The following is a 14,314-nucleotide window of genomic DNA, read 5'->3' as shown; positions in this document are numbered from 1 at the left end:
ACTCAAGAAGGTTGACAAGGATGCTTAACGACAAGCTGACAGCGTGCCATACACCGCTCTCTTTCCTGGCTATGAAAACAGTGCACTTGCCAGAAAGATCCTGCTAGTATTCAAACAACAGATCAGTTTTCAGAGCAGTTTCAACAAGCGCATAGTAAGACACCCTCAAAGTAAACTTAACAAATCCTCATGAAGAAAGAAACGCTACATTTCTAGGTAGTCTATCTAGCTAGATCTCTAGATAGTACCCATCTGTCTGTACTAGAAAGGCATGGCCACAGTGGATACCACCCACAGAAGATGTCCTGCAGTGAGCCAAGAACGAATGATAAAGTTTGAGTCAAGAATGCTATCGAATCAAGTTACTGGGCTCTATTTCCAGGGAGAACTGACACCTCTTGTCTAGAGACACTCTTAGATGGAAAACCCTGATCGGCACTTCACTCTAGATAAAACAGAAAAGTGGGCAAGAAGAAGGCAAAGTTCATGACAACAGATTAAGGTCGTTCCAAAACCATGGCCGCGTACGTGTGTGGCCACCGTGTCCTTCTGTGGGACTCACCACCATCCATGCAACTTCCTTGATCAAAGCTTGCATTCTATGTATAAAACAGGGTAATTCATATGATAAATAAAGGGGGGAACAGGATCTGAAGGAGAGCTACCAACAGGAGGCAGGCCCGTCAACGAGACATGAGAAGGAAAGAGAATAGAGGGAGGGGAAGATGACAGGGGGAGAATGGCTTGTGACTCTGATGTTCTCCTCTTAGATGGCCCATCTGGTTATTTCCACTTAAAGCACAATGACAAGATTTACTCCTTTAATTAAAAGGAAATCTCTGCTAGATTTAAAGAGTTGGGATGGATATCATGTGTAACCCAAAGTCTTCAGTTTTCTTACTGAGAATATATTAATTACTAGCTTTGTAAATATTTGGAGCTATTTAAATGTGCTCAAACTTCCTCTAAGAGAATTAGCAAGTTCTTTGAACTACAGTCATCATTAGTCATTAGGATAATTAACCAGTGGAGGAAGTAATCAAAAGATAACCAGTTCTCAAAGGGAAGAGGATAAAAGAGTGTGTATTGCTTACTAAGTTGCCCAGAAGATTTAAAAATCAAGACCAACAAATTCAACCTAGAGTTTCTAACCATCTGAATATTTTCCTTTATGGTAAACCAAAAATCAAGGAGAAATTTTCCTATATGCCTACTCTGTTTTCTAAGTGACATAAGAATTTAAGATTAAGTGAGCAACTAATTTGTGCTAAGAACTCCTCCACTGAGTGCTTTATTACATGATTTTATCAGTCTCACAGCAATTCTATAAGTACTGTTTGACAAAGGAAGAAGCTGAGGTTCAGAGAGTAAAGCAATCTACCCCAATATACACAGTTCCAAAGTTTTGGATTGGCCAAACTATTCTTTTGGATTTTTCCATAAGATGTTATGGAAAAACCTGAATGAAGTTTTGGCCAACCCAATAAGTCAGAAGGCATGAAGATCTGCCAAGTTTACATGCCTCTTTTTCTTCCTACACCACAAAAACAAAATTCTGAAGGTTCTTCCCCAAACAGCTCAGACTCTAATACTGGCAGGCAGAGGTGAAGGGGAGAGAGGAGGCAAAGAACTAAATAAGGAAACACACTCACCTCTGGATTTTCTTCTTTTACTCTTCGTGACTGTAAAACAAATACATATTCATTAACACACGCCTCAAAAAACCACAGAAATAAAGTTGACCCAAGTCAGCTAACCATCATCAAGGTGATCTACCTTTTCTTGAGAAAAGGCTGCTTTCCCTTCTTCACTTTTCTCATCCATCTCGTCGTCGCTCCACTCCCAGTCACCGTCTTCGGTTTTATGAAGGTGACCGCTTGACCCTGGAACTCGTCTCACCTGGATCAAAAGAAATCCACTCAAAGCTTCACCAGTTGACGGTGAACAGTGCTTGCAAGTGCATACAGCTACCCTGAAAATAACCTGAGTGATTATGAATTCAGGGGTAACTAGCAAGGATTGCCCCAAAAGCCACCCACAGCCACCCACACGCATCCTCTATCCAAAGATACTGTTTCTTGAAATAAGTTACAGATAATGTTTCTTGAAATGAGTTACTAAACGTGTGTAGAACAAAATATTTTGGAAGAGTACCACACAGGTCAGCCATGAAGGATCAAAACCCTTTTTTCACTCTGGCTTCAGTTCATATTTTATGAATCACTACACAGGAAAGGCCACAAGGGAGGTTTCAAAATTGCTTAAGGAAATGCATGCGTGTAAGCAACAGACTGTTGATTAAGAGAAGGTGAGGGACCTGGGCAGCTGCTAGCCTAAGGCACCTGCCATCCACAGCCTACATCACAAAAGCAAGAACCCCTCTATTGCCACCTTGCTCTTTTTCAGCATCTGACAGCATGCCTGTTTTCCCAGGATTCTGCTCAACCCACTTGAGCAAAACAAAACAGTATTATTCTTAACACACCTTATAGCCCTTTTGAGGCCTGTGAGATTGCTAGGAACACAGCAAGATAATCAGCAACTAAGTCAGATGATTTTAATAGATAACAATCTATTATATCTATAAAAACTAGATAGCAACTAGCTCAAAAATAGAGAGATGTGGTCCATGCGGGTATGCTTTCCTAGTGTCTCTGTGTTTGAAAAGGCAAAACTTTTCAAATGAGAGGATGACTGAGAATAATGAGCCTCTGACCAAAGTAATTTGCTTTAAAAAAAAAACAGACTCAGATGTGTTTAAACTAAGCAATGTAGCAAGTGAACATAACAACCTGTGGTCCATCAGTTCAGAGAAGCCACAAGTGAAAAAAAAAAAAAAAAAAACAACTTTGGAGACTGTCTAGTCAAACCCCTTCATTTCACAGATGGGAGAACAAAGGCCCAGAAGTGACCCAAGATCACACAGGTATAAGGACAAAATGAAAAGGCCCATTCAAATCCAAGTCTTTCTATGCCATTGAATAGTAACTGTGAAAAAGCAGCCGTCTAAAAATGTCCTTGGAAGACTTTGAAAGAGTATGACGTGAGGAAAGACTGTTTTCCATACTAGAAACTATTCACTTATATGGTGGGAAGTTCATGAGTCCCACGGGAAATAGCACAGACTTCAGAAGTAAAGCAAGCATTTACACGCATTGGATCAACGTGAAGTCATAAACAACACAGACTTGGGGTTGGGTTCGATTTGAAGGCATTACCAGGTGGATCCTGTACAAACAAGCCTGATCACTTTGTCTTGAGCTAAAACATGGAAACGAAAAACTACCAAAAGGTTCTTACTCATAATCACAAACGGTTATGCTCAATTTTTTTTAAAAAAAGTTTTATCCACTTCAAAAAATTTTTTTCTAACTAATTCACCTTCAAAACACTTAGCACTTAGTAAAACTCCTTCTGTGCTTGGCATATATATTTTTCCACTTGCGTTCTGAGTCACTGGAAAGACCTATTTAATGATAGTGATTTTAATGATGCTCATAGATGTTGGCAACGTACTGCAGAAAAGATGCTGAAATGCACTTCAGGATTTTTCAAACAGATTGCTCATTTTAAAGCTATATCAAAGAAAGGGATAACAAGAAAATTTTCTGTTGACGTATACAGTAAAATTAATTGTTTTCTTAGCAACACTAATCATGATGAGAGCAACAGAGGGAAATCTGTTAATGACTACATTAAAAGAAAGCATTTAAAGCCACATCTACTACAAAACCTACCGTTAACTAAGAAGTGAGAAGACAAGTAAAACTGTGGATCATAAACAGAAAAATACTCTACCTTCATTCAGACTGTAAAACCCAAGCACGGTTGACAATTACTAACATTCATGTGCTCGTTTAAAAGAGCATACCACGGAAATCTCTCGGAAAGCGAGACAGTGCAGCTTCCTACCCTGAAATTCAGTGGATGTTCTTTTCCCTCTCATTCTACATTTAGAAAATCTGTCCGTTTTGTTTCTGCAAGAGGCATCCAACTACAGACAGTAAAATGGCCAGCTTCTATTTCATTTTAGAACCCTGTCTCCCTCCTCTTGGTTTTATTTGCTGGAAGAGAGAAAGATAAAGCAAAATGTCTAGGATTATAGCCTCGGATATTGAAAGAAATGGTGGTGTTGGCCTTTAAGCAATAAACAGTGATTAAACAAATGGAATGTAGAAATTAGGACAGAGAACAATTAAAAAATCTACGTAGCATAAAATGTTCGTATAAGTGTAGCAAGAATAAGAACGCAAATGTATTCCTTAAGGATGTTATCTTGGTTTACTGGAAAGGAAAAAACTCAGCATAATTTGAAACCCAGGTTTCATGGTGTAGTTATATGACACTGACCTCTAAGGAAGAGACCAGAAAGCAATTTTACAAAGTTACATCCTTGTAGGGAGTTTGTAAGGATGACAGGGAAGTTGGAGGTCTTAGAGGTCTTAGAGCTAAGGCAACTAAGTTTCACATGGTTTAAACAAATAGTTGTTTTTTTTTTAATTTATTACAGAACAGAAGAATAATCTACAAAACAGATGCTTCAAAAAATAAAATGTGTAAAAGCTTCTATCTTGCCCCATTCCTTACAATGGTGAAAACGGAGGTTACTCACCTCTAGAACAATGCTTGCATGCCAGTTACATCATTCTTATTCTATTAGACGGCCCACTCACTTAGTAAAGCCAAGAGGTGACTGAATGAAATTTTTCCTCTGTCAGAGGTTTAAAAAATAACCCAATGATTTTCAGAGATATGAGCTCAATTTAAGTCATAGCTAGAGGTATTCATAAGCTCACAAATCCTCAGGTCAGAGCTGGCAACGGCGAGGTTAGACAAGCCTTTACATGCAATAACATTCATTCCCCAAACTGGGAATAAAATACAATCGAGCAGTTCTATTTATACCAAACCTCTGGGAAGGAAAGTGATATTATTTTCTCTTTCTCAAAACAGTATTTTTATGAAAATCCATTAAAGAAATGAAGTTATAATTCCACCCCCCCCCCCCAAAAAAAAAGTCAGGCTCCACCAGACGGAGGGAACAAGAGTGTGGTTCCCAGGCCAGTTCTTGTGGCCATGGGGTCGGGTGTCAGAAGCAGAGCTAGGACAGATTGGCTAGGGAGACGGAATGGCAGCAACAAGGGAAACAGTCCCTGGAGCCGCCTGATTCATCTTGCCAGGCTTGCCGCTCAGAACAGGAGCTTTCTATAAATACCAGGACCCAGGACCTCCATATAGTATCTCAGGTCACCACCTGGTCCCACACATAAAAACAGGAGGCAGCATGCGTATAGGAGCATACAGGAAAGCCAGCGGAAGCACTTTCTGCACAAGGTGTTAAATGTTAGAAATGGAGGTATGTTTCTCTAACAAACTCCTGAATAAGGGATGAACGTGACCCAAAGAAACACAGTTTTTTCAAGTTTGTCTTAGTTTTGCATGCTCTTTCTTCCAAGACACTGGCCAGCTGCTTACGGTGCCATGGCGACTCTTCCAGGAGCGGGATTTGGGGATCTCCTTGGAATGATTTTCCTGCCCCTGCAAATTGTGTATTCCACTTCCCCTTTACTGGCTGGACAAACTGCCTGCCCCACTGCAGCCTGAACCCAAGAACTCATCTCACATCCACACACTGAGAACACTCTGGGCATGGTAGAAAGCAACACTCAGTAACTTTTCTCTGACCAGACATTTTACTAACCAGACATAGAAAACATGCTTCTAAATCAACTTACTTATAATGTCCCTGAGGCAAGGCCAAGCAAACAAAAAAGCCTTCCAAATCATCAAAAATTAAACTCACCAAGTTTTCAGTAGTAAATAGTTTACTGTCCCCACAGTTTATACTCCGACATTTCCCCTGTGCCCACCAGCTCTCCAGCACCTCCATCCCACGCCTACTGCCTGGCCTCCCTGTGCTCTCCGCCTCTCCCATCAGTCCCTCCTGGCTTCTCCCCTATCACAGAAGGCCTGGAGGCCACAGCTGATGCTCTTGATGCTGCATGTATCAGCCCATATCCCCGTGCCCGCTCCCGGCCAACCCACACCTGGAGGAAAGCTGTGGGTTCAGCCCGAGCCAAGGGCTGAAGGAGCGGAGGCACTCTGCCTGGAGCCATCACAGGTGATCAGTGGCACTCCTAGCTGACACAGCAGTCCGGCTGCAACCTTGCCCCTTGTCCCGATGAGCAGTAACAGCATCATCTAGAAAGGCTGAATCTTGGGCCCCACCCCAGACCAACTAAATCAGAATCTTCCTTTTTGCAGACTCTCGGGTGACTGACAAGGTCACTCAAGTTGGAGAAGCACCTTGCCCACTGTTGGTCTCTTCCAGCCCATGATACCAGCTGTTACACATATAACAAAAGGGACTGTGCACTTGAAACATATTAACCAATTTAAGTCGACTCCCAGGTGTAAAGAATCTGCCTGCCAGTGCAGGGGACTCGGTTCAATCCCTGTGTCAAGAATACACCCTGGAGAAGGAAATGGCAACCCATGCTGCTATTTTTGCCTGGAGAATCCCATGGAGAGAGGAGCCTGGTGGGCTTCAGTCCACAGGGTCACAAACAGCTGGGCACAACTGAAGCGACTTGGCATATCATAGGAGTATTTACACAAAGGAAACTGGAAAATAGTACAAATTAGGCATTGAACTCCCCACTTAAGGCCAAAATAGGAGTTCTCAAGGTTTACAAGCATAGCACTGATCAAAAGACTCAGCTCATGGAAACACTGTAAAATTTGATGACATTTCACGTGAATTTAGTAGTTCACATGAATTTAGTAATAATTCCTGAAAACAACCACTTTCATTTACAATGGCAAATATCTCAATTTTATCATATAACCCTCTCACATTTCACCTTTAAAAGCAACACACTAATTGATTTTTACGTACCAAACATTAGTAATATACAGTAAACTATCTTAATATTTCTCAAACTGACACCTATGGCTTGGGATAACATTTCTCATGAAAGCATCATGAGGAAACACAGAGCGATATATATATTTTTTAATGCAGACAGAAGTGAAAAGGGTATCCTCTGAAAAACTGTTTTACATGATGCAAAAAACTGGTTTTTTGATGGTTATTGCCAACACTGAAAGTCAAAGCCTAGGTAATACTGTTGATACAAAGAAAGGAAAACTGTGTATTTCTAAATGAAATAGTTTCTATAAATTGTTTAAGTTATATATACTTATACTAACAAATTATTATAAGTAGATATTTTATTTCATCTATTTCCATAAATGCTCTTAAGTTCAAACTGACCAGAAAACTCTTATTTTTCTAATTTTAGATTCAGAAAATAAAGTATCACAATACTTTCAAGATTCCTTTATATTTAGGAATACATGATAAACGTTACAAACACGATCATAAATTTTACCTGTGATTGATTTTCCTGCAAAATAGGAATAAGATCCTTCTAGTTAAAGCATGAAGTGAGATCCTCGAACTTTCTTAATTATTAGTATGACAACAGATCAATGTTAAATTTAAATGTTATGGAAAAAATAATATTCATTTTATTTATAACAATTTGGAACCTTGATTATCCAACAGGATATTTGGGAAAAGTAAAATGTGAAAAATCCAGAACTGCTGGCCTAGTTGACATTTCTGCCTGTACCTTCTAAGACACACAAGCATTATTTCTACTATGCGTGTGTATGCCTGTGTTTGTATATACATATAAAGTTTCTGCATGGGGCATTCACTGGATAACAAGACATTTTTAAAATAAAATTCCATTTTGACTTAAAAAAAAAAACCTCCCTCCCAAACTTCCCTACCCCTGTCATTTTGACCAAAGGGCACAGTCATTTAAGGTTCCTAACATGACGCCTGGCACATAAACACTCAAGACATGACAGGCGCTATTATCGTGACTACACTTCATCTTTCTCACAACCCAAATCTATCAAACACTATATTCTGCAAATTTTACCTCCTCAGCTGCCACTGTGCTCGATCACAGGTCCCCTTCAACACTGACCTCTTGTCTCTCCTATTAAAACAAACTGCTAATTCATCTTCTGGCCTCTAAACTCTATTTTATCCTTCATATTGCCATGAGTCATAGACTAGAACTTTCTCCAAAAGAAAAAAACAAGAGCTCATATAGCCTTCAGAATGAGTTCAGTCTCTCCAAAACCTTGCCCCAAATTAGTTTTCTAAGACTTACTTCCCATCATATTCAATCAGACACCCACAACCCAGTTTCATACAAATTAAATAACTTTACAACTCTACTTTTCATATCACATGTATATCTCAGCCTGATCTGTCCTTTCAAAACTTCTACTTACTTCTTTCCTTCTAGCTTAAGAGGTGTCGGCCAATTCTCCCAACTGGTATTTTGCCTGCACCTTTATATCATTCTACTCTGTGTGACATATAACAGGTGACATACTGAACTGTATACTCCTGCAGGGCAGAGAACAAGCCTTTCAAAAGAATCACTTATTTTCTCATTCAGTCAACAAAGCCTTATTTAATACCTACCTGGTGACAAGTCCTAGACAAAAGATGAATAAAATCAAAGCCTACACCTTGGAGTAGTCCACACTCCAGAGAGATGGACAGACATTTAAGCTAATAATTTCAATAAAATGTGAATGCTATATAACCAAGATATGAATGCTGTGAGATCTCAGGAGACAGGATGACTACCTGTCGAGCGCACCAGGCAGGGGAAGTAAAGACCTTATTCCACCCAGTGGGAAGGTAGGGCATGGAAAGCAGAGCCAGTAGGGAGCTGGGTGGTCTGGACAGGATCCGCCCAGCCCCACAGAGGGAGTGCCCAGCATAAGGAGACTGCTGCCACGGGAAGGTAGCCAGTGTTGCCAGAATTTCCAATTTTTCCAGAGAAGTGGATAGCTTCGGTTTTTATGTGAATGCTCCTTTTTTTTTTCATTCCCATGTTAACACGTTTATGTCAAGTAAAAGCAAAATTCTTCTACACAGCCTAAAAATGATGCATCTGTGGGACAAATCTGGCCTGTGACAGGCACCCTCTGTGGTCCACCAAGTCAGGGGGCTTGGAATTCAGACAATGGAGAAGCACAGAGGCTTTCCAGTGGCTATGGGGGTAAGGGGGGGTGATCGAATCTGGATTTCTGAAAGCAGAGCAGACCTACGGGGACTTGAGGGTGAACACAGCTGGAAAGAAAAGCAGCAGTGGTAACAGTTCCTGGTATTACTGGCATATCACTAGTCACACCCAAACTAGGCAACTTAAAGTAACAACAATCCCAGGAGCCCAGGGGCAGTCAGACCGGCTTCCCTGGTGCCTGGGGTACTAGCAAAGTGCTTCCCCTCTGACCCCAGTCAGAACAAGCCCTTCTGGAATTCCTGACACGCGAGAAAATGGAAGATGAAGAAAGGACTGCTGTTTTAAGAAGGCCGTCGGTGAGGGCTTACAGGAAAGTGAGAAGCGTATTACTGGACGCTAGAGGATGACAGGGCCCTGCTGTGCAGTGACAGTTTGGCAACGCTGATACCTATGGTGAAGCGGGAGCAGAAATGGATCTCATGATCTAGCGGAACACATTTCCAGGCAGAGGGCTTAAAGGGACACCTGGGTTCTGCTTGCTGCCTGTGATAAATCATGAACTGAGAGATGAGCGAAAGGACTCATTGTTAAATACAAACCGGTTCCTCTTCCACAGCCTCACCAGACATCCAGCAAGTCTCAAACCCAGCCCCGGCTTCAGAGCAAAGATCAAATTCAGGCTGTGACCAGTGACACTGTTAAGACTTTAGAAAGATCTAAGGTGGTGCTTCCTAGAAGCTTTTAAACAGACCTATGGCTTTCTAAGCTTCCCAGGTGGTGCAGCAGTAAAGAATCCATCTGCCAATGCAGGAGATATGGGTTCGATTCCTGGAGAAGGAAAAGGCAACCCATTCCAGTATTCTTGCCTGGAAAATTTCAAGGACAGAGAAGCCTGGCAGGCTACAGTCCATGGGGTCACGGGGTCACAGGGCCAGACACAACGGAACACATATGCATACACACATACATCAGGCTTTCTAAAGACCTCAAGAGCAGGCCTTACAGAATCTCTGCGCTCCACAATCAGACTTCTGAGAACCTCAAGGCTGTGGCCTGTCAGTGTCACATGGAGTCCAAAGTAGAGAAAGCATCTCGAGGTCACGGCTTCTGTCTAATACGTGAACCTATCAACATTCACAGAAAACCCACAGTTTTACAGATGCTTGTACTGTGAAATTACTGCCAGGTGAGACATAACAGAGGGTACAAAATGAAAAGAGCATTCAGATCCCAGAACTTTTAGGGGCAGGAAACAGTCTGAGAAGGCTACTCAGCTGCAAGCGGTGACTCCTTAAGAAAAAGGAAGGGTCACTTAAAAAGTAGAAGCAAGAGCCCAGAGCATGGAACTGAGAGACAGACAGAACACCGGTAGAGGCATAGGCAACAGCCAACTGGCCAAATTTCCCATCCGTCGTGGGCATGGAGCCTCTGGTTTTCCCACTTTGGTGCAGGCCTTCAAGAAGCCTGCCCTCCTGCTTTGTTCTGGCTGTGTGTCAGGAAGATGACTGGGGCAAGGCCCTTGACTTTGGGCCTGAGCCTGAAGCTGTAACAGGACGAGACTTCTGGAGAGTCTTGGAAACGCAAAGGTATATTTTGCATGTGGGAGGTATGTGGATTATTGTGGCTAGACGGTAGACCAGGGCAGGGCAGGTTTGTTTTATTTTTCTCCCCCAAAGATGCCCATAATAACACCTCCTGATCCAAGTGTTCTTCCAGAATCTTTCCAGCCCCACTATCAAGAGATGGAGTCCAGTGACCTCTTCTTATACCTGGGTGGGTCTTTGCCTTCCCATAACCAACAGAGTCAAGTGTCAGAGAAGGTGATGTGGTTTCCACCTGGCTCAGCAGAGGATGTTGCAGTCACTGTATAGGCAGTATCATGCAGGCAGCCCTGAGGCCTCCATGCTGCAGGCAGGCCAGAAAGAGCCCACGAGGAGAGGGCCTGACCACCTGACTGCAGCTGCGCGGGACCAGAAACCAGCCTGCTCAGACTTCTCCGAACCCTGACCCACAGAAGCGTGTTAAAATGACTTACTGTCTGAAGCTGCTATAGATAACCAGAGTAAGGACGTTGATGAGGTTATTTATGGAATTTCATTTCCATTTTTTATAGTCAGGAATTCTTTAAAAATTCGCAGGTCATATTTGATATCCTGTGTGCGTGTGTGCGTGTGTGTGTGTGTGTGTGCGTGTGTGTGCGTGTGCGTGCACATGCATGCTCAGTCGTGTCTGACTCTGAGCCCCTGTGGACTGCAGCCCACCAGGCTCCTCTGTCCATGGAATTTTCCCAGCGAGAATACTAGAGTGGGGTGCTATGTCCTCCTCCAGGGGATCTTCCCAACCCAGGGATTGAAATCGTGTCTCCTGCATTGGCAGGTGGGTTCTTCACCACTGGGCCACCAGGGAAGCCATCTGATACCCCTTCCCACGACAAATACCATGCTCTACCATGCTTTGCTTCTTGGTCAGTGTTTTCTGACTGTCGATTTTCTGGGCAACTAAACAGTCAGATTTTAATTCATACTTCTACTTTTTTTTTCTGTCTGACCATGTTATTATTTATTAAAATATCAAGAAGAAAAAAGTCCATTTCTATCAATTATAGATAAGTGGCTCCAGCTAAATCTTGGCCCTTTTGCCAGTGATCTGAATTAACTTTTTTTTGACCTCTCGGAATTCAATGTTTACCTAGTTTTGCTAAAATCTGGCATTCTCTTTTTCCAGAATGTAAAAGGAGAATAAAGGAATAAGAATATTAAAATGTTCTATAGGCAACTGGAAGAAATTCTAGAGAAACAGAGACTCTTATAATTCAATAATAACAATTCAAAACACTGAGCTAGACCAGTGAAGGACACACGTATAGCAACTTCCTTATAATGCTTTAACATTTTCTAATGTGAAAGCATCAGATCTGATAAATGCTGCTTTTTGGATAATGGAACTTCATAACTTCGGAAATCCAATTTGAAAGGGCAATGCTGTGAAAGAGAATGTTCTGGAAGCAGAAAGGGAGCTATTCTGAAGAAGCAGCACAAAACAATAAGTAATCAGATTTCTTGTTTGGTTTTAGTCCTATCTAACCTCCAATATGGCATTTCCCCAAGACAGGGTGACAAAGAACAATGAGAGCAGCTAGAAGCCAAGAAAGCAGCATCCAATTTTGCAGCTATTGTCTTTGAGAAGGAACGCTCCTGCTGGAATGGGTGCCGAGCTGATCTGTGATTTTAGCTAATGAAGAAAACAATGGCAACGTTCTGTCCTGGTGAGATAAATAACATAGATGAGAAAACACACATCATATAAAACCAAAGGGTAAAAAGGGAGAATACATGTTTAGCAGTGGAGCAGAGCTGAAGATGCTCTGGATACAGCAGTGAGTTACCAACTTCACTTAATTGCAGGAGAAGGAGGCATGGGAATGAGAAAGAAGAGCACACAGCTAACGGCATACTGCTCCAGGCAGGCAGCAGAATGGACCGTGAAAACCACGAGAACCGTAACAAGCATCAGAGACACACTGTGATGGTCGGGTTTAGCTGTCGACTTGGCTATGCCACCATCCGCAGTTATTCAATCAAACACTAATGTAGGCATTGCCGTGAAGACATAGTAGACATAACTGTCTTTAACCCCAGGGAAATTATACCTTGATAATCTGGGTGGGCCTGATTCTATCAGTTGACAGGCCTGAACAGTTGAGCTAGGGCTTCTCTGAAGAAGAAACTGCAATGCCTGTGGACAACAGCTTTGGCCATGCCCAAGAGTTGTGGCCTGCCCTTCATACCCTTCAACCCTATAGGCTCTCAGTTCAGTTCAGTCGCTCAGTCGTGTCCAACTCTTTGCGACCCCATGAATCGCAGCACACCAGGCCTCCCTGTCCATCACCAACTCCCAGAGTTCACTCAGACTCACGTACATTGAGTCGGCGATGCCATCCAGCCATCTCATCCTCTGTCGTCCCCTTCTCTTCCTGCCCCCAATCCCTCCCAGCATCAGAGACTTTTCCGATGAGTCAACTCTTCACATGAGGTGGCCAAAGTACTGGAGTTTCACCTTCAGCATCATTCCCTAGGCTCTACTCCTTAATTATGTCAGACAATTTCTTGCAATAAATTTCTTTATACCTTCCTGGTTCTGTTTCTCTGGTTGAAGCCTAACTGATACACTAAATCCAGCAGCCTCAGAGTGGTATTAAAAAATAAAAGGCAAACTAGCTAGCAGAAGAGCAGTGCCCACAAGAGCATCCACTGGGTTTTGGTAATGGAACATGTTAATGTCTCCAAATGAAACAGAAAGAGAGCTGAATAGAAAAGACAATAAGAAGAAAAATAACTAAGATGGACTGGATGATCATACCTTACTGCAGACTGCAGACTGGATTCCAACCTTGTAAAGACAGCCAACATAAAGATTAGGGGTGAGTTACCCATTAAACATCATTCATGTGAACTCTGAGTGGTACAAGCAATGCCAGCACCTTGAAAAATGTTCTGCCAAGACCTAAATTTGCTTAGGGATTAACAATCCGTGAAAGATACTCAAGTGCATTTGAGTCTGGTAGAATGGAAACTCATCCAGACTCAGCAACTGTTATATAGAATGCAATATAGAAAATATTTGTCATATTATAACTTCACCAAAGCGTCTGCTTTAAAAATATACACATCCATACAAACATTTCCGAATAACTTTTAGATGTCAGTGCCAAAGAGTTCCTTCACAACAATTATGACTAAATGCCCTAAAGATGCATTCCAGCTAATACTCAGCTTAAAGTTCCTAATTAAACACCAGTAATAGGTTCTCTGAAAAAGTAGATCCCTACACAGATTTCCAGCATGCTCTCCATTACCAAGGATGAAGTCTGATTATGGTGAGACACATGATATACCTCTTTTGTGTGGGGGAAAAAAAAAGGAATGGGAAAGAGTTGCTACCTCTATTGGTTACCAGCAGAACTTTACAGTTTCTCACTGTTTATCAGGGCGTGAGGCTCAAACGGAGGCATGTTTATTCTTTCTGGTTGTAAACTAAATACAACATCCATACTGTAAAATATTATGCACCCAACAGCAAGTATCAAATAGATCATCAAAACACAAGAAGACGCTAGTAGAGCATTCGTCACTGCTGAACGTAAGGAGGAGGAGCTGCGCCTATATACGTTTCTCGATTCATCTGCATCTGTACAGAGTATTTCCGAAAGAACTTATCAGACTTGGTGATGGCTCTGAATTGAGAGAGGGACT

General features: G+C 42.0%; 1 protein-coding gene across 3 annotated transcripts in view; it reads right to left on the bottom strand.

Annotated features, from left to right (window-relative positions):
- The window catches only part of STK39 (serine/threonine kinase 39), a 317,482-nt gene that overhangs the window by 133,250 nt on the left and 169,918 nt on the right, over positions 1-14,314 (bottom strand). For all 3 annotated transcript variants that reach the window (XM_060409809.1, XM_027964892.3, XM_060409810.1), the window contains exons 11-12: positions 1,777-1,899; positions 1,653-1,682 (exon numbers count right to left, since the gene is read on the bottom strand). In XM_060409809.1, coding sequence (XP_060265792.1) covers positions 1,653-1,682; positions 1,777-1,899 — 153 coding nt within the window. The remainder of the gene's footprint in view (positions 1-1,652; positions 1,683-1,776; positions 1,900-14,314) is intronic.

The sequence above is a fragment of the Ovis aries genome, chromosome 2 (genome assembly GCF_016772045.2).
Source record: "Ovis aries strain OAR_USU_Benz2616 breed Rambouillet chromosome 2, ARS-UI_Ramb_v3.0, whole genome shotgun sequence".
Taxonomy (NCBI): Eukaryota; Metazoa; Chordata; class Mammalia; order Artiodactyla; family Bovidae; genus Ovis; species Ovis aries.
Note: the sequence above shows the minus strand (reverse complement) of the source record. Positions and strands in the feature narration are given on the sequence as shown.